The sequence below is a fragment of the Bufo gargarizans genome, chromosome 1 (genome assembly GCF_014858855.1).
Source record: "Bufo gargarizans isolate SCDJY-AF-19 chromosome 1, ASM1485885v1, whole genome shotgun sequence".
NCBI lineage: Eukaryota > Metazoa > Chordata > Amphibia > Anura > Bufonidae > Bufo > Bufo gargarizans.
This window is the reverse complement of record NC_058080.1, coordinates 549,535,992-549,558,765: the sequence shown is the minus strand read 5'-3', so window position 1 is coordinate 549,558,765 and position 22,774 is coordinate 549,535,992. Positions and strand designations below refer to the sequence as shown.

At 45.0% G+C, this 22,774-nt stretch overlaps 1 protein-coding gene across 16 annotated transcripts in view; it reads left to right on the top strand.

Annotated features, from left to right (window-relative positions):
• The window catches only part of FBRSL1 (fibrosin like 1), a 545,433-nt gene that overhangs the window by 446,633 nt on the left and 76,026 nt on the right, over nucleotides 1-22,774 (top strand). Inside the window, exon 1 of one of the 16 annotated variants that reach the window (XM_044275614.1) lies at nucleotides 10,407-10,665. The exons of the other annotated variants lie outside the window; for them this stretch is intronic. Coding sequence (XP_044131549.1) covers nucleotides 10,549-10,665 — 117 coding nt within the window. The 5' untranslated portion in view covers nucleotides 10,407-10,548. Of the gene's footprint in view, nucleotides 1-10,406; nucleotides 10,666-22,774 lie in introns of those variants that run through there. 16 annotated transcript variants of the gene reach the window in all.

Genomic DNA, 22,774 nt, shown 5'->3' with positions numbered 1-22,774 from the left:
TGAGATCACAACTTTTGGCAACGCTGATAACAGTGCATTTATAATAAAGCAAGTTGGAACCTGTGCCATAATACATGAAACACAAAAAGGCTTTGGCCCCAAACTACTGCTGCTTGTAAATCGCAGTCCTCTATTGAAATGTCACTTTACGATAAGGGTGTCGTGGACGCAGACCTTGGCCAATCAGATCAAGAGGCAGCTATACTTTATAGTGTCTAGGAGCCCTAAACAGGTGTTTGGCGTGGCTTATTACATTGTGTAGTGATGATGGCGCCATTGTGATACAAGAATAACACCTTAATTACTTACAGAAGAGCTGCATGCTTCTCATATGTCTGGCCGCGCGACACTTAAATCTACGGCAGCCTCCTACCTGACATTTATTTAAGTCTTTATTTCCGCCAGAAAACTGTCGTGATTAGAGATAAATGTGGGAGGCCTGCTGCGGTGCCTGCCACTTTTCTTGCCATTTCTGAAAAGTGATGTAAAGAGAGAAATGTCTCAAATTTTGCTGCACAAATGGCATGGAACAAAATTTTCAACCGGTTTATGCCACAAAAGTGGCATAAATAGATTAGTAAATGCCCCCCTGAATGTTTTGTTATGAGACCACAAATACTGCCACCCATGAGAAATTTGCCTTAGAAGATGGGCAAAGATGAGCATTATGCAGTGTTACTAGACTTGAAATATGTGCAGGGCCAAAGAACTCAAACCTATCGGTAAATGAGCCCCTGCCCTCTCCAGATGTGCAAAAACAGAGCAGGCATCAAATGAGAGCCATATGGATGCTTAGAATTTATGCCATTGTTAACACCAGAGGCTTGTCCTTCCTGTCTGGTTAGTGGAGGAAGGATACAAAATTGGTCTCGCAACATATCCAGACCAAACGTGTCTGAGAAGATAGGGCCTTCAGTTATTTAGCTAAGGAAATAGTGAAAGATTTATTAATAACCTCGGGTGACTTAAATAACTCTAGTGGTTTCCATATGTGACCCAGAGAACAACTCTCCTTTGGCCGATTAGACTTCAAACTTCTGCTGACCTTGTTGGTTTTAACTGCTCTCCAGGATAATTCCCAGAGGCAGTCCTTGTAAAAATAACAAGTCTGTGCTACAACACGTGTAACCTGGTGTGCTATACATTATACTAATTCAGGCTTTTTTTTACTACTACCGATATTTTGAACATTATCTCCTGTATAGATCTTGACATTTCTGCGCTCTTTCGATAATGCTGGCCATTACCCACATACAGGTATAGAGACCGATTTAGAACCTTTCCTACTGTCTGTCGGTGCCTTTTCATCAACACGAAAGGGCTTAACGGATTCCAATATCTGTGGATGAGTCTGGCATTTATTTATTTATTTTGCTCATTGTCATATTCATGATTTTGATTCTGGAGGAAGCTCAAATAGATTGCATCACAACATTGTCAGCCCAGGTCATAAAACATGGCAGAGTTCGAACTTCCAGTTACTGTCAATTTATCGTTTAAGCCAGTGCCATTGTTGTCCTCAGTCTTTCTGTAAGGGCAGCTGAGGCTCAAACTTGCATATATTACTGTATACACAAATGTTGCACATGACACAGTAGGAGTAGTGCACTCGAATTTGAGTGCCTTGTTAGGCCCCCTGCACACGATCAGGATTGCGTGCGGAAAATCTGCACCGTAGGTCATGTACATTGTATTCTATCAGAATTCTCAATGCACACGATGCTGATTTTTTCAGTGCGGATTTTGACCTGCGGTGTGGATTTTAAAATCCGCAACATGTCAATAATTTTTTTTTTTTCCTGATCGGATTTTCTTCATTCACTTAGTGTAATCCGCATGCGGAAAATCCGCACCAAATCCGCATGCAAATCCGCACCAATTAATGCGGATTGACCGCACAGATTTGCCTGCGAACACCTGCGGATTTCAGTGCGGATTCTCCGCACATGAATCCTGAACGTGTGCATGTACCCTTAGGCCCCATGCACACGGCCGTGTTTCACAGCAGTGTGCGGGCCGTGGAACCGCGGCCTGGATCCCTCCTGAGAGCAGGAGCGCGCGGCGTCACTGGTTGCTATGACGCCGTGCGCTCCCTGCTGCCGCCGCAATACAGTAATACACTGGTATGATCTATACTAGTGTATTACTGTACTGTGCTGGCAGCAGGGAGCGCACGGCGTCATAGCAACCAGTGACGCCGTGCGCTCCTGCTCTCAGGAGGGATCCAGGCCGCGGTTCCACGGCCCGCACACAGCTGTGAAACACGGCCGTGTGCATGGGGCCTTAGGTTGCTATCAGGAAATAACCCTGCGGGTGTTTGTACTTGCATCATTACATAGATTTAGGGATTTAATGGTAATGATACATTTTTATCTGTATTAGGGCGCATGCACACAGCCATTGTTTTACACTCCATCCGTGCCGCATTTTTTGTAGGTAGGATGTGGACCCATTCACCTCAATAGGGCCATAAAAGATGCCGACAGCACACCCTGTGCTGTCCGCATCTGTATGTCTTATTTCGCGGCCCCGCAAAAAAAATGCAATGAATTTTACAATGTTTTTTTTTACCATCATTTTTGGATAGCCTTTTTTTTTTTTTATTATTATTCATTACATTTTATGGCCAGGTTCACATGACCGTATAGTTTTCTGTTCTTCTCATCCATCAGAAGAACAGAAAAATAAACAAAAAAATTTGATCCTGTATTTTAAGCATCCGTTTTAGCCATATCTGCCTGAGATACGTTATTTTAGACTGGAAAAAATACTTTAGTGTAGGATTTTTTTCCATCTAAAATAATGCAACTCAGACGGAAATCGCTAAAATGGATGAAAAATGTACATAACTGAGCATAATGGATGCTTAAAATACAGGATCCGTTTTTTTTTTTTCTGTTTTTCTTCTGACGGATCAAAAGAACGGAAAGCTAAACTGTTATCTGAACCTGGCCTAGCATGTGTATTTTTTCTGACATTTCTGAAATCTTATGAAGAAGTCTGTGGGAAAAGCACCACTGATCCAAAGAGATGCAACAGAACATCAGAAAAATGACAGACCTAAAAATAAATGTTTGCAGTGCGTTTTATATTTCACTATAGACATTGGGCCATAGCATGTTGAACAAAAAAAAGGCAAGAAAAATGTGTCAAACACCACCATTTTTTCCAAAACACCTTGTGAAACCACCACTAGGGTATAGCGACATGTGGCAGGTCCACTAATGATTTCCTGGACCAAGTGGTTCCGATTTTAGCGTGGAAATACAGCGGCTTTGCCACAGATTTCACCCTCTGCGTGGCAAGGGAAAAAAATCTGCAGCAAAAATTCACAACTTAAATGACCTTCAGTATAGATTTGGGTGAAGAAATTTTCCACATCATGTAGATGAAATTTATAAAAATCTCATCTACTTAGCTGCTACAGTAAATGTTATGGCATTTCCGCATGCAATTCTGCTGCAGAAAATCTGCCATTTCCACACCGTGTGTGGCCGTACACTAAAGGCAAAAAGGTATATGCTTATCTGTAACTATATAAGGTGTATGGCACCTCCATACTTCTTGGTGGGCAAGTTTAGCTGTTGGTGGTTTTATAAAGAGAAGATCATTCCACCAAGAGGAAAGTAGAATTGAAGGATATAAAGTGAAAGTCTATTGCACATTATCTGTGTTGGAGATGTATTTAAAATCCTGCTGTAAAGTAGCCTTGTGTCTAGAAAGCATTGAGGTTTCTCTGACTGCTGGACTCAAGCCCTCAAGCCTACCAAGCAATATCCTTTCCCCTCTATCTCCTCTCTTGCTCCCAGCATCTAATCAGGTTTCACTTCTTGTCGACTGTATTGATCTTCAGCTCTGGAAGATGCAAATTACCCCAGCTGCCAGGATTCAGGGTGTTTTATCATCAATGCAGAGTAATTATCTTTGGCTGCACTGATATTGGATTGTTAAGCCCGGGGATAATGCACCAGGTAAAGACATTTAGAAAGCAGTCCACCAAGGGGATTTGTGTAAATTTGATGGATAGAGTGAGAGAAGTGCTGCTGACGTGCAAGCCCCAGGGAACATATAAGGCTTCAAAGGGGTACACACGGAGTATATGTAGTACTGGAAACAGATAACAGCTATGCCTAAGGCCTCACTACTCCTAATGTGTACAGCCACCGTACTAGTTTCCTCATGGTAATAACATACATTTCAATGTAGATCGTCTGCACACTGGGTTACTTTAGAGTCAATTTTTTCTATTTTCTTTCCCATATATTTACAGGTGAGCTCTAGTGGTATCTATCAACAGTCTAATGTTAAGTGTGGATTCGGAAGTGATAACTAGAACCTTGAAAATTTGCAATTTTATTGATTGGAGGCTTGTTTTGCCCATTTTAATACAATACAGATTTTAGACTTTAGTGTCTTAATTGGTGAAAATACTGATTATTCAACTGAAAAAAAGACATATTACTTAGTATTTACCGTATATCTACACCCAGATTTTATACTGAAATTGTGTCACACATAAGACCTCATGCACACGACCATATCCATTTTGCGGTGTGTGGTCCGCATTTTTATTTATTTATTTTTTTGCAGAATCATTGAATTGCGCATTTTATCTTTTTGCGGAACGGACGTTTGGATTGCACATGGAGCAATCAGTGTGCTTTGCGCATCCATGTCCACTCTGCAAAATGATAGAGCCTGTTCTTTACTTGGCCGCAAAATGTGGACCACAGACCCATTGAAGTCAACGGGTCCTCAAAAAATGCAGATTCAACAAGGACAGTATCTGCAAAGTACATACGGTAGTGTGCATGAGGCCTAATACTGACTAAAAGGTTACACACAAGGAATCCATTGTCCTTGTGGGCTGTGCTCGAGTAGTATAACATTCATATATTCCAAGAAATGACCAACCTTGGTTCTATGCGAGTGGATAAACAGAGTAGCTTGCCCAGTATATCCCTTATGTATAGGAGTAACACCAGCAGCTGGAGTCTGTCATTCAGTGCAGAACAAGTGCATTTCCCATCATCAGTCTGTTAATTCATGTACATTGGACACATAAATTAAAGATACAAGTTGCTTGAGACAGAATGAATGGTGGTTTTAGGCTTCATGGCCCTCTGCAATATGGAATATGGGTGTGTGCATGGCCCCATAGAAGTAAATGGGTCCGTGTGCTATCTGCAAAACATGGAGATGGCAACACAGATGAAAAATACAGTCCTGCATGAAGCCTTACAGGGAGGCAATGGAGAATCATGGTATGATATAGAACAACCTCCTCCTATGTACCATTCCCAGTCTATTATATGGCATATGATTTTATATTCTGCTAGATTCGGCCCATCAGTGTTATGCGGTTATGGTTATTAAGGGCTTCAAACTGTGAAAATGTCATCTGTTACAAGGACTTACAATGCGCCTTTTCTAAACCTCGCGTTGGCATTGTTACATTAGTCTTACAGTGAGTATACACTCTGTGTGGTTTGAAAAATCTGCAGTACATTTGCATTGTGTTCTCCATGGCATATCTCCACTGAATGATATGAAGGAGTTAAGGCTGACATATCTTCCCAGGCACCCAGTAGCACAAAAACACAAATGAACACTGATGCTGTGAAATGACAGGCGAGAAAGGCCACAGTTAATGCATTCGAGAGACAATGGCATGATTTGATTCCCCAGGATCCATACATACTGCTGTTATTTAGAAGGATTTTGCTGCCCCAGGCAAAAGCAATCAAACTCGAGGCAGCGCCCTCCCAGATCCTTGTTCCCTTTAATTGGAGACACAGCCCGGGATGCCCGCAGGCAACTGACAGCGTTTAAATGCAGAGTGTGCTGCGGAGGAATGTTCTAGAGAACAAAGCCGAGCACACTCCTTTGTGTTCTTGTTTTATTAGATTTTTCCCTTCTGTACTATGTGAAGGAGGATGCAAGGTGTAGGTTCATTATTACAGTACGACATGGGAGAAACACGGAGGATCAGGCTTTGATTTTTTTCTTTCTTCTACATGTACATACCGTACATTCCTCTGCAGTCACCATTTCTGATAACCAGTAGCCCTGCCTTGCTCACATGTTACATACACAATTAGCTGTATTTCTTTAGGTAATTTATCAGTTTGGAATTGTTTTATTATTGATTTTTGACAAATTGTAGGTTTTCATAGTGTCTGTCAGTGTCAAGGGTTCTGTAAAAAATCCCTTAATGATGGCGGCCTCTTCTAGGGCCGCTGTTCTTGAGACTGGTCGCTTACAGGAGAGCCTGTAAGTGATGTCAGCAGCCTCCTCCTAGGCGTGCGCAGGAAAATGATGTGTACATTACCTCCCTGTCACAGGAGTAGTACTTTTATTTATTAATGCATACCGTCACCATGTCCTGGACTTGGTATCTGCAGCTTCCACCATGGATACTGCTTCTGATCCAGAAATTCAGACCCTCGCACCATACTGCAAGATATAAATTGTAGACTGAACTTTACAGCAGTTTTCTGAGCTGACCCATTTGCTGACGTGTACCTACAACATTGAAGGGGTTGTGTTCTTCTTTGCCACATGAAATCATTGTTGTAAGCTCTCCTGACTTCAGTGTCTGACACAAGAACTACTTCCTACTACCATATAAGTTCTCATGTAGCTTTTCTCTTCATCTTCCAATCAAGAGTGTGGCAGTTTGCTAGGCTTCTTCTTGTGAGCAACTGAAGTTCATTGTCACTTTAAAAAGACACTACTAGAGATGAGCGAATTTTCGCTTATGAAATTTGTTCACACTTTGTTTGTTGGTAAACGGTGAATTTCGTTATGGATTCCGTTACCACGGACCATAACGCAATTCTATGACGGAATGCATAACGTAATGCCTTAAGAGGCATTCCGTTATTCATTCCGTCATAATAGAAGTCTATGGCATGCATAACGAAAATGTGACGGATCAGTTTTGCAGCCCATAGACTTCTATTATGACGGAATCCCTCTAAAGGCATTGCGTTATGCATTCCGTCATAAAATTGCGTTATGGTCTGTGGTAAGGGAATCCATAACGCAATTCACCTTTTACCAATGAACGAATTTCAAAATATGAAATTCGCTCTTCTCTAGACACTACCATCAAAAAAAAATTCTCATATTTTAACTACCTATATGTGACTATTCTATATAATTTTTTGGGGAAAACGGATGAATGATTTTCTGGATATAATTTTTTTAAATCACTACGTTCATTCTACTTCCAGTCCTGGCTTCTTGACTTGACTATTCACTCCGACCAGAGAGAAGCCCCTTGTAGTGATTAACCTAAGTGCAGTGTTGTTCTTCTGTGGGCATTTTTATCTAGGCTCATCCAGAGAATAATAGAGCTTTCATACAGTTATCCCAATTCTACTAATCTACTATTTTACTAGCAGATAACATCTTTACTTTGCTGCAGCAGTAAAATAACAATGGGATCTTTATCTATATAGGAGTTTTATCTTTTTGAGCTGACTGTTGCAGAAGCAGCATCTGTGGAAACCACACAGAACGGCGGACACACGTGTGCATGAGCCCTAAGAAATATACAGTGCTGCTGCATCTGTCCGGATACAGCCTCCTGAGGCTTGTACACAGCCATACATTTTCTTTTTTTTTTTTTTTTTTTTTGCTGTGCAGCTCCACTGTGGTAATGGATGGTGTAGTCCAGGGATGCTCAACCTGCAGCCCTCCAGCTGTTGCAAAACTACAACTCCTAGCATGCCACAATAGCTGTAAGCTATCCAGGCATGCTGGGAGTTGTAGTTTTGCAACAGCTGGAGGGCCGCAGTTTGGACATGCCTGGCCTAGACCTTTTAGGGCATGCTGGGAGTTGTAGGGCCACAGGTTGAGCATACCTGGTGTAGTCGATGTTGCACAGGAGAGGTAAGTACAGATATATTCCTGAGGAGTGATGTCACCGTGTACTCCAGAAGGTTAATTTTATGTTATTTAAGTAACATTTCTCAAAATGTCAGTTCCTTGTACATAGGACACTTCCATCTGATTTTTTTCCTGTTTTTGTGAAAGCATTGAAACCTGCATGCCCGGGGCTGTAGGTCGAGCCATAAAGCCAGATCTGCAGGCAAAGATTAGGAGGGAAATCGCCATCTGGAGGACTAATTGATGGTTCACTCCAAACCTTGATAACCCCTGAGCAAACTAATCCAGGCCTGCTAATCTGTAGTTTACCAAGCTGCCTAATGTGGCTGCTGACACCTCACAGCTGGCTGCCTCAGGACCAGACAGTGTGCCAGCTGCCAGTTCAGGGCACATGTGGTATAGCACAGCAGAATGTATGCACTTGTGCCCTGTGCCTCTTGCACACAACCGTATGTCGGATCTGCAAAAAATACGGATGACGTCCGTGTGCATTCCATATTTTGTGGAACGGAACAGCTGGCCCCTAATAGAACAGTACTATCCTTATCCGTAATGGAGATGTTCTATTTCTATGCAGAACGGAAACGGAATGCACACGGAGTAACTTCCATTTTTTTTGCAGACCCATTGAAGTGAATGGGTCCGCAAAAAAAATAGAACGGACACGGAAAGAAAATACGTTTGTGTGCAAGAAGCCTTATGGCGCGTGTTTTCTCACATAATCCCTGGGTAACATCACTGCTTGCTCCCATATGATGCACAACATGCCTACCTGACTGGTGCAAGCAGTCCACCTGGTGTCCATGTCAGTTGCCTGTATTGGGGAGAAGAGCTCCTGAAAGCCTGTCATCCCGCTCAGTTATTTATGGCACCTGCAGCTATGATGGCAATACGCTCTTAGGTCTGTTAGAAATAACTGCATCAAAATGCAGTGTGAACTAGTTCCAAGGAGCCTGAAGACATTGTGCACAAAAGGCTCATGCACACGACCATATGCCCTCCGAGACATACGGTGCATGAGCGGGTCAATGTCCTGGAGTGGCATAAATCGTGCACACAACATCATAGGTTACTATTGTCCCACACTCATGATATTATGAGTGCGGGACAATAGCCCCGCGGACGGCCCGGTGCGCACAGCATCATAGTAAACTACGATGCTGTGCGCTCCCATGCGCATGAAGTATGCTGCTCCAGGACATATGGCCCGCTCACGGACCGTTTGTCTCGGAGGGCATACAGTCGTGCGCATGAGCCCTCTTGCACACAACCCTATGGCTTTTTCTGTTTTTTACAGATCAGCTGGCCCCTGATAGAACAGTACTATCGTTGTCCGTTATGTGGACAATAATAGGACATGTTCTATCTTTGAATGGAACATAAAAATGGAAATACGAAAACTGAAGGCGTACGGAGTTCAGTATACGAAACAGAAAGGGTTCGTTCACACGAACGCTTGAAGCCCGTGCTGTGGACCGCAAATTGCGGTCCGCAATGCACGGGCACCGTCCGTGGGTCAGGCGCATGGGGATCGCAGACCCATTCACTTGAATGGATCCGCGATCTTTCCGTTCCACAAAAAGATACAGCAAGTTCTATCTTTTTGCGATGCGGAAGCACAGAACGGAACCCCAGAAAGCACTCCGTAGTGTTCCCTTCCGTTCTGCATCTCCGGATTTGTGGACCTATTAAAATGAATGGGTCCGCATCCGTGATGCGGAATGGCTACAGAACGGTGCCAGTGTATTGCGGATCTGCAAATGCGGTCTGCAATACGGCAATGGGCATCACACATTCTTGTGAACGAGCCCAAAAAAATGTTTGTGTGCAAGAGGCCTAAGGCCTCTTGCACACGAAAGTTTGCGCCCCCTGGCCATGCTGCGGCCTGCAATGCATGAACACCCACCGTGGGGCAGCCGCAGCGGATCGCGGACCCATTCACTTTAATGGGTCCGCGATCCGCTCATTCCGCAAAAAGATAGGACGTGTTCTCTCTTTTTGCGGAACGGAAGTACAGGACGAAACCCCATGGAAGCACTCCGTAGTGCTGCCGTGGGTTTCCGTTCTGCACCATTCCACACCTCGGAATGGTGCCCGTGTATTGCGAATCCGCAAATGCGGTCCGGAATACGGCAACGGGAAGCACACATTCGTGTGAAAGAGGCCTGAGGGTGAGATTTATCAAAACTGGTGCAAAGGAAAACTGGCTTAGTTGTCCATAGCAACTACTCATTTTCCAAAGGGGCTCTGAAAAATGAAAGGTGGATTCTGACTGGTTGCTGTGGGCAGCACTTGTTTTGATACATTACCCTAAAGTGTTCCCACAGCCTGTCACTATCACGTGACCTGTACCTCAGACAATGCAGCGCATCAGCCAGAGGCTGAGCCCGGTCCCCCAGCACACAGGCAGTTAATTCCTCTAGCAGCACGAACAGCGTGAGAGGCTGCTCATGCCTGCCTCTAGAGTGCAATCGTGTTATCTGGGCTGGATTGGTCAGACCTGGAGGAGTTTGCTGTGAGCAGCTAGCAGCACGCACCGCATTCTCGTGTGATCGAGCAGCAGGAGCAGCCTTCTCTCCAGCCGTCCGGACTCTCCGGAGCCATGGACCCCAACACCTAATAAGTGAGCGATCCGTGCGTGTAGAGAGGTGGATGAGGATCCCGCTGATATGTGTGCTTGTGGATTTGCTGGAAGTCCAGAGATCAGCAGCAGCCTGGGAAGGCTCGTTCCTTGCTGTGCACCGGCCGGGGATCTGCTCTAGGGAGAGAGTAAGTTTGGATGTACGGTGCTCTGCTGCGTGGCTGCCCGGGGCGTCTGCACAGCCGTGGGCTTTTCGCTTGGGGATTTATGCTTTGGGATTTACCCTTCTGGATCGCCTTGTGGATTATTGCAGCTGCCTGTGATCTCCGGGGTGCCGGACTGTGCGGTAAGTGGCGCTGGGGTTTGTCTTTCTGTAAGCCGTGCGATCTGTGCCCAGTGATGCGGTACTGGGGCGGCTTTCCCTGCCCAGAGCCCTTCAATGTCAGGACTAGTCCTAGATGCGGAGGCGCTGAAGTTATCAATCGCCAGGTTTACAATGATGTCCTTCATCGCCTTCCGCACCCTTTATTGCCCGGGAGCCCCTGCCACCTTGTTCCCAGCAGGTTACAGAGGGTGAAAGGAGCCCCTGATGGCCATCACAGGGCGCTCCTCTGCGGCCTCTGTGCTGTCAGCTATCCCAGATCACATGAAAGGTCGGCCTCACTGTATGTGTCCTTACCCTGTGCAGTCTACCTTCAGATCATCCTCATGACACAGAAGAACATAGCAGGTGATTGATTATACTCACAATCGGAATGGAATATCTCCACAAGATGGTCACATCCACCTATAATAACACAGGGCTGTGAGGGTGTGCAAATGAATGGACTTGTATGGGAGGCAAATGGATGCCAGAGACCTAGTCATGTCCTCATACTGCTTTCCAGGCGGACAATTTGTTTATACCTTCTTGTGTCTTGAAGCTGCAAGCTTAAGAAAAGCAGAAAAAAGAAAAAGCCTAAGGGATGTTACTAATTTAATATGATCCTGTTGACCGACCAGACACTCCCTGGCCAGGAGCCAGAGGGTTAGTGGGTTGGCAGAACTGAAGCAGCCCTGGTGTCATCACTCCAGATGAAGAGAGCAGCACTGTTTTGGCACATTGTCTGCTTAGCTTAACTCCCTTCTAGTGGGAAGTGTAATGTGCAGTTGTCAGGCTTCATAAACAAAGTGTCAGTGTTCCCGTGTGGGGTTACCGAGCATCCAAACATGGATTTGTTGTTTGCAGTGTTTAGTTTTTTCATCTTTGTAGCAAAGGTAATAATGCGTGCTTCTATGAAGTCTGCTGCCAGAGGCTGGTGGATATCAAATCCAGTGACACCTCTCACCTTCCTGCTCAAAAGCTGCATGAGCACAAAATTGTATACCTCTAGATGAGCCTGAAATCCTATCCCCAAGTCTCCCGCATATGAGCATTACATAGTCTGTGTGGTATGTAAGCTGTTATATTCTTACCTCTCCTGGAATCTTATTTACTTGCAAACATGGCGATGGTGAAAGGGGATGGAAACCTAATTTATCCTTCCACTGCCTGACTGCTGAATAGTCTGCAAATCTCATTATTGCCTTGTTCCACGGCATGACATAGCCCTCAACACATAAACTGGACTTGACCGTACATCGGGCAGTCTGATCCCAACAAGCATTCCTACAGAAAAGAAATATACCGTATGTAGAACAAATATACTGATACGCATACAGTACCCATTGACACATATATTGCTCCACTAATATTTTTATGTAAATAATCCAAATAAAATAGAATGTAGAAATGATAAATACATGTAATTTTAGCAAAATATACATAATTGCATTTACAGTTGTCAGTTTCTCGCCGATAATTATTTTGCACCTTAGGATAGTGCTAAATGTTTTTTTTTCTTAATTAAATCGATTTCCATAGCGTTCTGCAGTTAGCAATCACTACTGTATATACTGTAATGATAACTAATGATGATGGCTGTATCACTGGTTTCATCAGCGCTGTGCTAATGGTGCAGGGTTCCTCGCTTCAGATGAAACCTTGCTTGGGAGAACAGAAGTGTTGAGTACCGTAATCCAAGGAGGTTCTGCCATAATTTTTTTCCCTTTTGGATAAGAGCCCTGCACATGCGCCCAATACATGAAAAATAGTTTTGAACGGTATAGCAGTATATTGTAAATAATGGGAGTAGTAGGACCAACATATGGTAAGAGCTGGGCTGTCGGCTTTATGGCATTACGCATGTTTAAATGCCTGCGCTGCCAACTCTTATCCTGGGTTAGCTTGCCTGTGTAAAGTCTTATCTCTTCAACCCCTATAAAATAATTTCTCCTTATCTCTGAGAATGTTAATCATTAACCCTTGTTATCTGCACGAGGGAATGCTCATAGTGCTGTTGTAATGCTTAATGTGGGAAAACCGCTCCTGATGTCCTGTAAGTCAAACATCAGTTTTAACAAGTATTTTTAATCTGACCCTCATAACTTGGCGTTAGCCACGGAGGTGGATAATTTATATGACTAAATCCGTTCCTTTCGCTAGACTAGCACATGATTGATCTTGTATAGTGTTAAATGTGCTCTGCTTTTTACTTGCAATTGTCCCATGGCGCTATTACTGCCCTGTGGCCTTTGAGGGGTTAAACTGATCCTCTTTTAGCCGGCACTGCTAATCCCTTTATATCCCCTCTCCTGTGCAGATTACCCAGCAAGGAATAATTAGCAGCTTACAGTTCACCTGTCACAATCAATAACCCCAGCCTAGAATTACTGACGGGCCTGGCATGTGGGTGATCATCTTTCTCCAGACTCCCTTTAAGGCCCAAGTCTTTGAGAGCGGCTCCTTTGAGCACTTGAAGGACTAAGAATATGCCTATTAAGAAATAGTTCTGTTTTAGCATGCTCACATGGTGTTATATTTTGCCGTTTTTGGTCATTTGTCCACACTTCAGCTATTATTGCAGTTTTTTCCCCTTGATCTAAAAACGTGGTCTTTATTTGTGGCGTCTACAACTTAAGCCGGTCATATGCAGGAGATAAGTCAAAGTGGCCAATACTGACCATTTTGGCTGACCATCATTTTCAAATTTTATGCAAATGATTGTTTGCAATGGGCGACATATTGTTTGCCTAAAATGTGGTCTCTTATGTTGGAAGCTGTCATGCTCTGCCAGCTAAAATCTCAAGTATTCATTAGGCCGAATATGGACGATCATTTGCCACTTTGCACAAGCCCATTGTTTGTTTTTTTTAAACGTACTGTGTTTTTGATTTGCCGGTTTGGTAGGATATTTTGATGGGTGATGAACGATCTGGTAGATGACCGTCCATGTTTTGGATGATCATAATCTTATTGTATGATCAATTGTAAAACTTCTTTAATCATATCTGGAAGACTTTCTTCCCTTTTCTGTGGGTGGGCAGCAGCTTCTCAAGCACCTGCATCTCCCAAAATGCACTGCAGTTAGCTCTGGTTACCCCCTTCCTCTGCTGCATAGAATAGTTACATATTGCCTCACTATTTCCTACTCCACTGTCTAGAGAGAGAGATATAGCAATATATTTCTGTGAATTGATAAGCAGGGCTGAATGAAAGGTGTCAAGTCCGCTTCACTACAAGACCACTGCACCAGCTCTGAGGGGAGTGAGGAAGCTCTCGGGCTTTTTAATGCACCACCGGATGTCGGGAAAATTGGACTAGAAGGATAAACAGCAGGGGCATTACCAGAGAGGAAAATGTAATATACAGAAAAAAGAACATTATTTCTTTGCCTATATATTGCAGTTATACTTCATTTGCAATGTCTTTGCTGCTTAGTAATACTTTTCATGGGATAACCCCTTTAAGTGCACTTTCAGGCGAGTGTGTGCAGTCCGGAAATCACGCTCCGTGTGTTCTGGGCACTTCTTGCAGGAGTGCAGGCATTATCATGATTTATAATGCTATATGCCTCTGCATGACCTTATTTCTACAGGATCATACTGACATAAAGCTGTCACTATGATTCTGTAGCAATAAGGTCACAAAAAAGCACATAAATCAGTATAATGCCATGGGCTCCTGCAAGATGAGCAGTGTCCAGAAAGGACGATTACGCTAGCACACTGAGTGTGATTTCCGGACTGCACGCGCTCGTCTGAAACAGCTCTATATGAACAGCTGCTTGTATGTCAGGAAAGACAGGGAGGGGGACTGCCGTTTATAGGTTTTAAGTCGTTGTTAAGCCTCATGCACACTAACGTGTGCAGGCAGTGCGTTTGCTTCGGACCGCAAATTGTGGTCCTCAATGCACAGGCAACGACCGTGTGCCTGGCGTCGGTTCACTTGAATGGGAACCGCGCCTGGCAGTCCCACCTCCAAAAAAGTAGTGCATGCTCTACGGCTTCCAATCCGTGCCTCCGTTCCACACTGCATCATATTTCCGGATTCAGTGCCCACACGCCTGATGCCCATATATATTGCGGGCAGCAATACGGACACATACCTGCTTCGGTCGTGTGCATCTGAGGCCTTATGCCTCAGTCGGTGTTCAGTCAGTGATTTTCAATCAGTGCTTTTGAGCCAAAACCAGCTGTGGCTCTAAACACAGAACAGGAGCAGATCTTTCCATACTGGTTTTGGCCTCATGCACACGGCCGTTGTTTTGGTCTGCATCAGAGCTGCACTTTTGGCAGCTCTGATGCGGACCCATTCAATGGGGCCGCAAATGATGTGGACAGCACTCCATGTGCTGTCCGCATCTGTTGCTCCGTTCCGTGGTCCCGCAAAAAAATATAATCTGTCCTATTCTTGTTCTCGCTTTGCGGACAAGAATAGGCAGTTATTAAAGTCTTTTCCGTGCCGTTCCACAAATTGCGGAATGCAGACGGACGCCATCTGCAATTTGCAGACCGCAAAACACACAACGGTCGTGTGCATGTAGCCTATGTCTGTAGTTATTCACTGATGACTGAGTTATGGATAATGTCAGAGGGGCTCTTGTCTCCATGGGAACACGGGTAGGCGGGGATGTCATGTGACTGCTCATCTGAAGATGCTTGCTGCAATGCATGCTGGGATATTTACTTTCACTTTACAGCTGCTCCGCCCCCACAGGCTATCTAAGAAGCTCCTCCAGGGAAGTGCGCCATGGTGAACAGGCTAGAAAAATGACTATAGCCAGTACATTTCACATATAAACACTTCATGTTTTTTGGCTATTGTCTGGGGCACTTTGGATATTTCATACTTAGGGTGGCCACCCCCTTTAAATGTCCCCCAGTGGATAACGGGTTTCTCAGGTTTACCGTAATCTATGGAGGATCTTCACTACTGGTTTTGGCCTCATGCACATGGCTATTGTTTTGGTCCGCATCCGAGCCGCAGTTTTGGCGTCTCGGATGCGGACCCATTCACTTCATTGGGGCCGCAAAAGATGCGTATAGCACTCCGTGTGCACTCCGTTGCTCTGTACCGTGGTCCGTAAAAAAAAATATAACCTGACCTATTCTTGTACGAATGTTCTATTCGCGCTTTGCGGACAAGAATAAGCAGTTATATTAAAGGCTGTTACGGTTACGTGTTTTTGTGGATCCGCGATTTGCAGACCGCTAAAAAAAAACTGAACGGTCGTGTGCATGACGCCTTTGGCTCAAAATCACTGACATGTGAATGAGGCTTTAAGGTGGTTTTGCTCTCCATTAATTATTTATTTTTATTTATTTTTTTGCAGTGGTGTTTTAAGACTATTTCCTTGTGTTTTTGTTTTCTTCACAGTATGAGTGTGGCATTTTTTTCTGATGTTTTACCCTAGACTTTTCTAATGGGGAGAAGATGTTGTATGACTAAAACCTCCACCGAAAATAAGCCAGAATTTCATGGTGCAAAAAAGTGACAACATTTTCGGCCACTGAAAATCCGTTTCATTCATTTGACCAAAGATGGCAGAAATCCATGTGCTTCCTGCCAAAACAAGATGAATGGAACAGATTTTTTTAATTTTTTTCTCAGCTATTTCTGCAACAAAATCTGCCACGACAAAGTGTTAAGAGTAAATTAAGAAAATAACATTCACACTTTCTACAACTGAAAATATTTGATAATGCGTTACCACAAACTACATATAATTAAATGTGGGACAAAATGTGATGTGAACAGACCCTTCCTTGCATGTTCAGAAACAGCAGCCTTTGTGCACTCCCACAGTCCGGCCACCTCTGCTGGATTACAGCGTAATACAGTATCAGCAAAGTGTAGGACAAATCTTATGTGCACTTTGCTTTATTTTTTTTCTCAGTTGTGGAAATTGGCTTGCAGTGCCGCTTCTGGAATCTGCAGCATGTCAATTGTTGCCTTTTTTTGTGTGTGGATTTCGCCCTTTTCAATGAAAGGGTGAGAGCTGCAAAAATCTGCATCAAATCCTGCACCTCCCTAAGAGTGTATGCACGATACATATTTTGCATGGAAAATCTGCAGCATAATACAGTACCATTTGAAGTTAGCGATTGTCCATATCTTATGTACATGTGGAAATTGAGTTCCAGTGTAAGTTTTGAAATCCGCAGCATGTCAATTGTCTGTGCAGATTTCACTTTTTGCCATGAATATGCAATAAAATTCGTCAGTAAGACATGCAGGTTTTGGTATGGATTTGGCATGGAGATGCAGCTAAATGAACGACACTGCTGTGTGCATGTAGCATAAAACATTCCAGCTCCTTTGCTACCACCCCCCCCCCCCCCCCCCCCCCCCAAAATCATGTTAGAAGCGTAAACCATCTCCCCGGTTAGCAGAGAAGCAAGTTGAACGTGTTCGCGTTAATCCATTTAGCACTTGGGAGAATCTTTTCACACTACATCTTGGCCTTCATTTATCCAAACTGCCCATTGTCTATTTTACTGAGGCATCAACCAGAAGATCAGCTATGCAGTAGAAGTAATGGGGTGAAAAGTGTATCATACGCTGGAGGAGAGCACACAGTCATTCCTGTTCTCACACACTGGACACTTGTGGTAAATGGCTGATTTGTGATGGAGTGGGGCTTGTAATGGCTGTGCACGGTCTGTACCATCCGGTATATGCGCTCATTGCCATGGTCTGTGCTGCTTGTCATTGCATACAAAAGTGGAGAATTGTATTAATAGAAGGGAAACTTGGACTTGGCAGAGACTCCTAGGCCTCATGCTCACAAGCGATTTTTTTTTTTATTTTTTTTTTTTTTTTTTTTACGCACGGGTGCCATCTGTTTACAATAGACTGCAACTTCAGTGAAAACTGACCCACTAAAGTCAATGGGTTTATGCACATGTTGTTGTTTGTTAGTTTTTTTTTGTTATCGCTCTGCGTGAAAAAGTCATGTTCCTCATCATGCATTTTTCACACAGGATTTGCCCATTCATGTCAGTGGTCCATAAAAAAAAAGAAAATCTTACTGAATAATAGCCCATCTTCATGGATGGATGCTGTGTGCTATTCTTAATTTTTTCACTCGTAAAACACATATAAACAAATGACTCCCATAGATTAAAAATGCAAGAACTCATTTGCAGAAGAAGCTGATGCCTAAAGGAAAGGGCTCGTGCAGACAACCATGTCCGTATTTTGTTCTGCATATAAAAAGGATACCTTTCCGTGTGCGTTCAGTTTTTTTTCTCACTATCATGAGTAAAAAAAAAAAGCCAATTCCCTTCTGCAGAACGGACCAGAATAGGACATCTTCCATAATTTGTGGTACAGAAAAACATCTGCAAAAAAATACTGACGTGTGTAGGGCCCTTAGAGATGAATAGGTCAGTGTGCGGATAAAAAGTAGTCGCGTTTATGAGGCCAAAATGTCCGTTTATCACTGACTGAACTGAAAGCTGATTTTTAGAATCGTTCATGAGCATGAAAGCCCCTCTGCCATGAGTCTTCTATTATTTCTTAAGCCTCGCTCACACAGTGTTTTGCTCAGTGATTTCCATCAGTAATTGTGAGCCAAAGCCAGGATTGGAGCCTCCGCAGACATAAGGCCTTAAAACCTGTGTGAAGTTGGCACCCCATGTTCTTAAATTTCAAAAAGAAATACACCATTCGTTTGTGCTGCGTTTGTGCTGGTTTGTGCCGCAAAAATGAACGTTTGCGCCGGTTCGGTTCCTGAGATATTGCGCGTTAGATTTTTATGAAGCCCCGCCCATTTTCCACCCCATGTTCTTAAATTTCAAAAAGAAATACACCATTCGTTTGTGCTGCGTTTGTGCTGGTTTGTGCTGCAAAAATGAACGTTTGCGCCGCTTTGGTTTCCGAGATATTGCGCGCTTGATTTTCTGAAACCCCGCCCATTTTCCACCCCATGTTCTTAAATTTCAAAAAGAAATACACCATTCGTTTGTGCTGCGTTTGTGCTGGTTTGTGCTGCAAAAATGAACGTTTGCGCCGCTTTGGTTTCCGAGATATTGCGCACTTGATTTGCTGAAACCCCGCCCACTTTCCACCCCATGTTTTTAAATTTCAAAAATAAATACATCATTCGTTTGTGCTGCGTTTGTGCTGGTTTGTGCAGCAAAAATTAACGTTTGCGCCGCTTTCGTTTCCGAGATATTGCGCGCTTGATTTTCTGAAACCCCGCCCATTTTCCACCCCATGTTCTTAAATTTAAAAAAGAAATACACCATTCGTTTGTGCTGCGTTTGTGCTGGTTTGTGCCGCCAAAATGAACGTTTGTGCCGGTTCGGTTCCTGAGATATTGCGCGTTAGATTTTTATGAAGCCCCGCCCATTTTCCACCCCATGTTCTTAAATTTCAAAAAGAAATACACCGTTCGTTTGTGCTGCGTTTGTGCTGGTTTGTGCTGCAAAAATTAACGTTTGCGCCGCTTTGGTTTCCGAGATATTGCGCACTTGATTTGCTGAAACCCCGCCCACTTTCCACCCCATGTTTTTAAATTTCAAAAATAAATACATCATTCGTTTGTGCTGCGTTTGTGCTGGTTTGTGCAGCAAAAATTAACGTTTGCGCCGCTTTCGTTTCCGAGATATTGCGCGCTTGATTTGCTGAAACCCCGCCCACTTTCCACCCCATGTTTTAAAATTTCAAAAAGAAATACACCATTCGTTTGTGCTGGTTTGTGCTGCAAAAATGAACGTTTGCGCCGCTTTGGTTTCCGAGATATTGCATGCTTGATTTGATGAAACCCCGCCCACTTTCCACCCCATGTTTTTAACTCTGACTCTAGACCCCCCAGGTGTGCTGCAGCTTGCCCCCCTCCCGCCCCCTTTCACAACTTTTTTTGGGGCACAAGCATATTATATATTTTTTTCTGCGTACTCTGACTGTGGCCGGGACTCTTAGCGTCACTGTTAGCGCATCGCACGTCCCACCACTGATCAACTTCGGACGGTTGATCAGCGAGTTTCAATAAAAAAAAAAAATCACATTTTTGGGCCTTTTTTTTATTTTTTTGTCTGTAAGGTTTAGGGTAAGTTCCCGAACACCCGTCCCCCCACACACACGCACACCAAATAAAGTTTATCACACACACACTCCCCTATGGCCTGCCGGATGTTCTAGGCGGCATATGCCCAGCTTGCCTCCGAGTCCGAGAGCCCCAGTGAGGACGAGGATAACCCCACTTTCCTTTTGTCATCCGCGTCCTCCTCATCATCTAACAATGATGATGAGACCCCAAGGCGGCGGAGACGCCGCCAGGTGGAGCAAGGAGACCGCCATGCTAGGGACCCTGTGGCCCACACTAGTACGAGAAGCTCTGGGGCTCGTACTAGTTTTCTGGCCCACCAGTTAAGACCACCGGAGCCCCCTACCAGTGAACTTGTCTGGTATACCCCAGAGCGTTTTGAGCCCGTGATTCCTGATTTTGTAGGCCAACCAGGAATCCAGATTTCCACAGTGGGCTTCACTGAATGCGACTACTTTAGTCTTTTTTTCAGTGACCCCTTTGTGAATCTGATGTTGGAGCAGACGAACCTGTACGCCCCACAGTTCATTGCTCAACATCCGGGCTCCTTTTTGGCTAGGCCCGGTGGCTGGACTCCGGTCTGTGCAGCCAAGATGAGGACGTTTTGGGGCCTCGTGCTGCATATGGGCCTATTCAAGAAACCTAGTGTCAAGCATTACTGGGTTCGGGACGTCCTCTACCAGACCCCACTTTACAATTATGCAGATAATGCAGCATGTCCCCCCCAAGGTGATCCTGCCTATGACCGCCTGTACAAAATCAGGTCGGTCATCGATCACTTTGGGGCCAAATTTGTGCAGGTCTATGTACCTGGAAGGGAAGTCGCGGTTGATGAGTCTCATTGCTTTCAAGGGGAGACTCATTATCCGCCAGTATGTTCCCTCTAAGCGGGCGAGGTATGGCGTGAAGCTGTACAAACTTTGTGAGAGTACCTCAGGGTGCACTTGCAAGTTTCGTGTGTACGAGGGGCGAGATTCCCGTATTCAACCCCCAGAATGTCCCCCCACTCTGGGTGTTAGCGGGAAACTTGTGTGGGACCTTATGCACCCACTGCTAAATAAGGGTTACCACCTTTGCGTGGATAACTTTTATACTAGTATCCCCTTGTTCCAGTCTCTTGCCACCAGATCCACGTCCGCTTGTGGGACTGTGCGGAAAAATCAACGCGGCCTCCCTGGCCACCCCCTCCAGGTACCTATCCCTAGGGGTGCGACCCGTGCACTTACCAGTGGAAACCTGTTGCTGGTCAGGTATAAGGACAAGAGGGATGTCCTTATGCTGTCCACAATTCACGGTAACGGCATCACCCCTGTCCCTGTGCGAGGTACCGCGGCAACGGTCCTCAAGCCCGATTGTATCGTCGCCTACAATCGTTATATGGGAGGAGTTGATCTCTCTGATCAAGTCCTCGAGCCATATAATGCCATGCGCAAAACCCGGCATGGTATAAAAAAGTTGCGGTCTACTTGGTGCAGGTTGCCATGTACAACTCTTTTGTACTATCCCGAAGCGCTGGCAGCACAGGGACATTCCTCCAGTTCTATGAGGCAGTCCTCAAGGGCCTGATCTTTTCTGACCGGGAAAGAGCAGGCCGGAGTACCTCTGGAACTGGAGGCGCCCAGATCGTCCCTGGCCAACACTTTCCAGGTGTGGTCCCCCATACTAGAAAGAAGGGCGGACCCAAAAAAGGTGCAGAGTGTGTCACAGGAGGGGGATACGGAAGGACACCACTACTCAATGTGACACGTGACCCGATCATCCGGGCCTCTGCATTATTGGTTGCTTCAAGGAGTACCACACTTCCATGGAGTACTACATTTATGTTCCCCTTCCCCATTTTAGCCCCTGACAATCGGATATAAAACTATGGGGATACTAGTATAAAAGTTATCCACGTGCAGGTGGTAGCCCTTATCTAGCAGTGGGTGCATAAGGTCCCACACATGTTTCCCGCTAACACCCAGAGTGGGGGAACCTTCTGGGGGTTAAATACGGGAATCTCGCCCCTCGTACACACGAAACTTGTAAGTGCACCCTGAGGTACTCTCACAAAGTTTGTACAGCTTCACGCCATACCTCCCCCGCTTAGAGGGAACATACTGGCGGATAATGAGTCTCCCCTTGAAAGCAATGAGAGACTCATCAACCGCGACTTCCCTTCCAGGTACATAGACCTGCACAAGTTTGGCCCCAAAGTGATCGATGACCGACCTGATTTGGTACAGGCGGTCATAGGCAGGATCACCTTGGGGGGGACATCCTGCATTATCTGCATAATTGTAAAGTGGGGTCTGGTAGAGGATGTCCGCATTCCAGTAATGCCTGACACTAGGTTTCTTGACTAGGCCCATATGCAGCACGAGGCCCCAAAACGTCCTCATCTTGGCTGCACAGACCGGAGTCCAGCCACCGGGCCTAGCCAAAAAGGAGCCCGGATGTTGAGCAATGAACTGTGGGGCGTACAGGTTCGTCTGCTCCAACATCAGATTCACAAAGGAGTCACTGAAAAAAAGACTAAAGTAGTCGCATTCAGTGAAGCCCACTGTGGAAATCTGGATTCCTGGTTGGCCTACAAAATCAGGAATCACAGGCTCAAAACGCTCTGGGGTATACCAGACAACCACACTGGTAGGGGGCTCCGGTGGACTTAACTGGTGGGCCGGAAAACTAGTACGAGCCCTAGAGCTTCTCGTACTAGTGTGGGCTACAGGGTCCCTAGCATGGCGGTCTCCTTGCTCCACCTGGCGGCGTCTCCGCTGCCTTGGGGTCTCATCATCATTGCTAGATGATGAGGAGGACGCGGATGACAAAAGGAAAGTGGGGTTATCCTCGTCCTCACTGGGGCTCTCGGAGGCAAGCTGGGCATATGCCGCCTAGAACATCC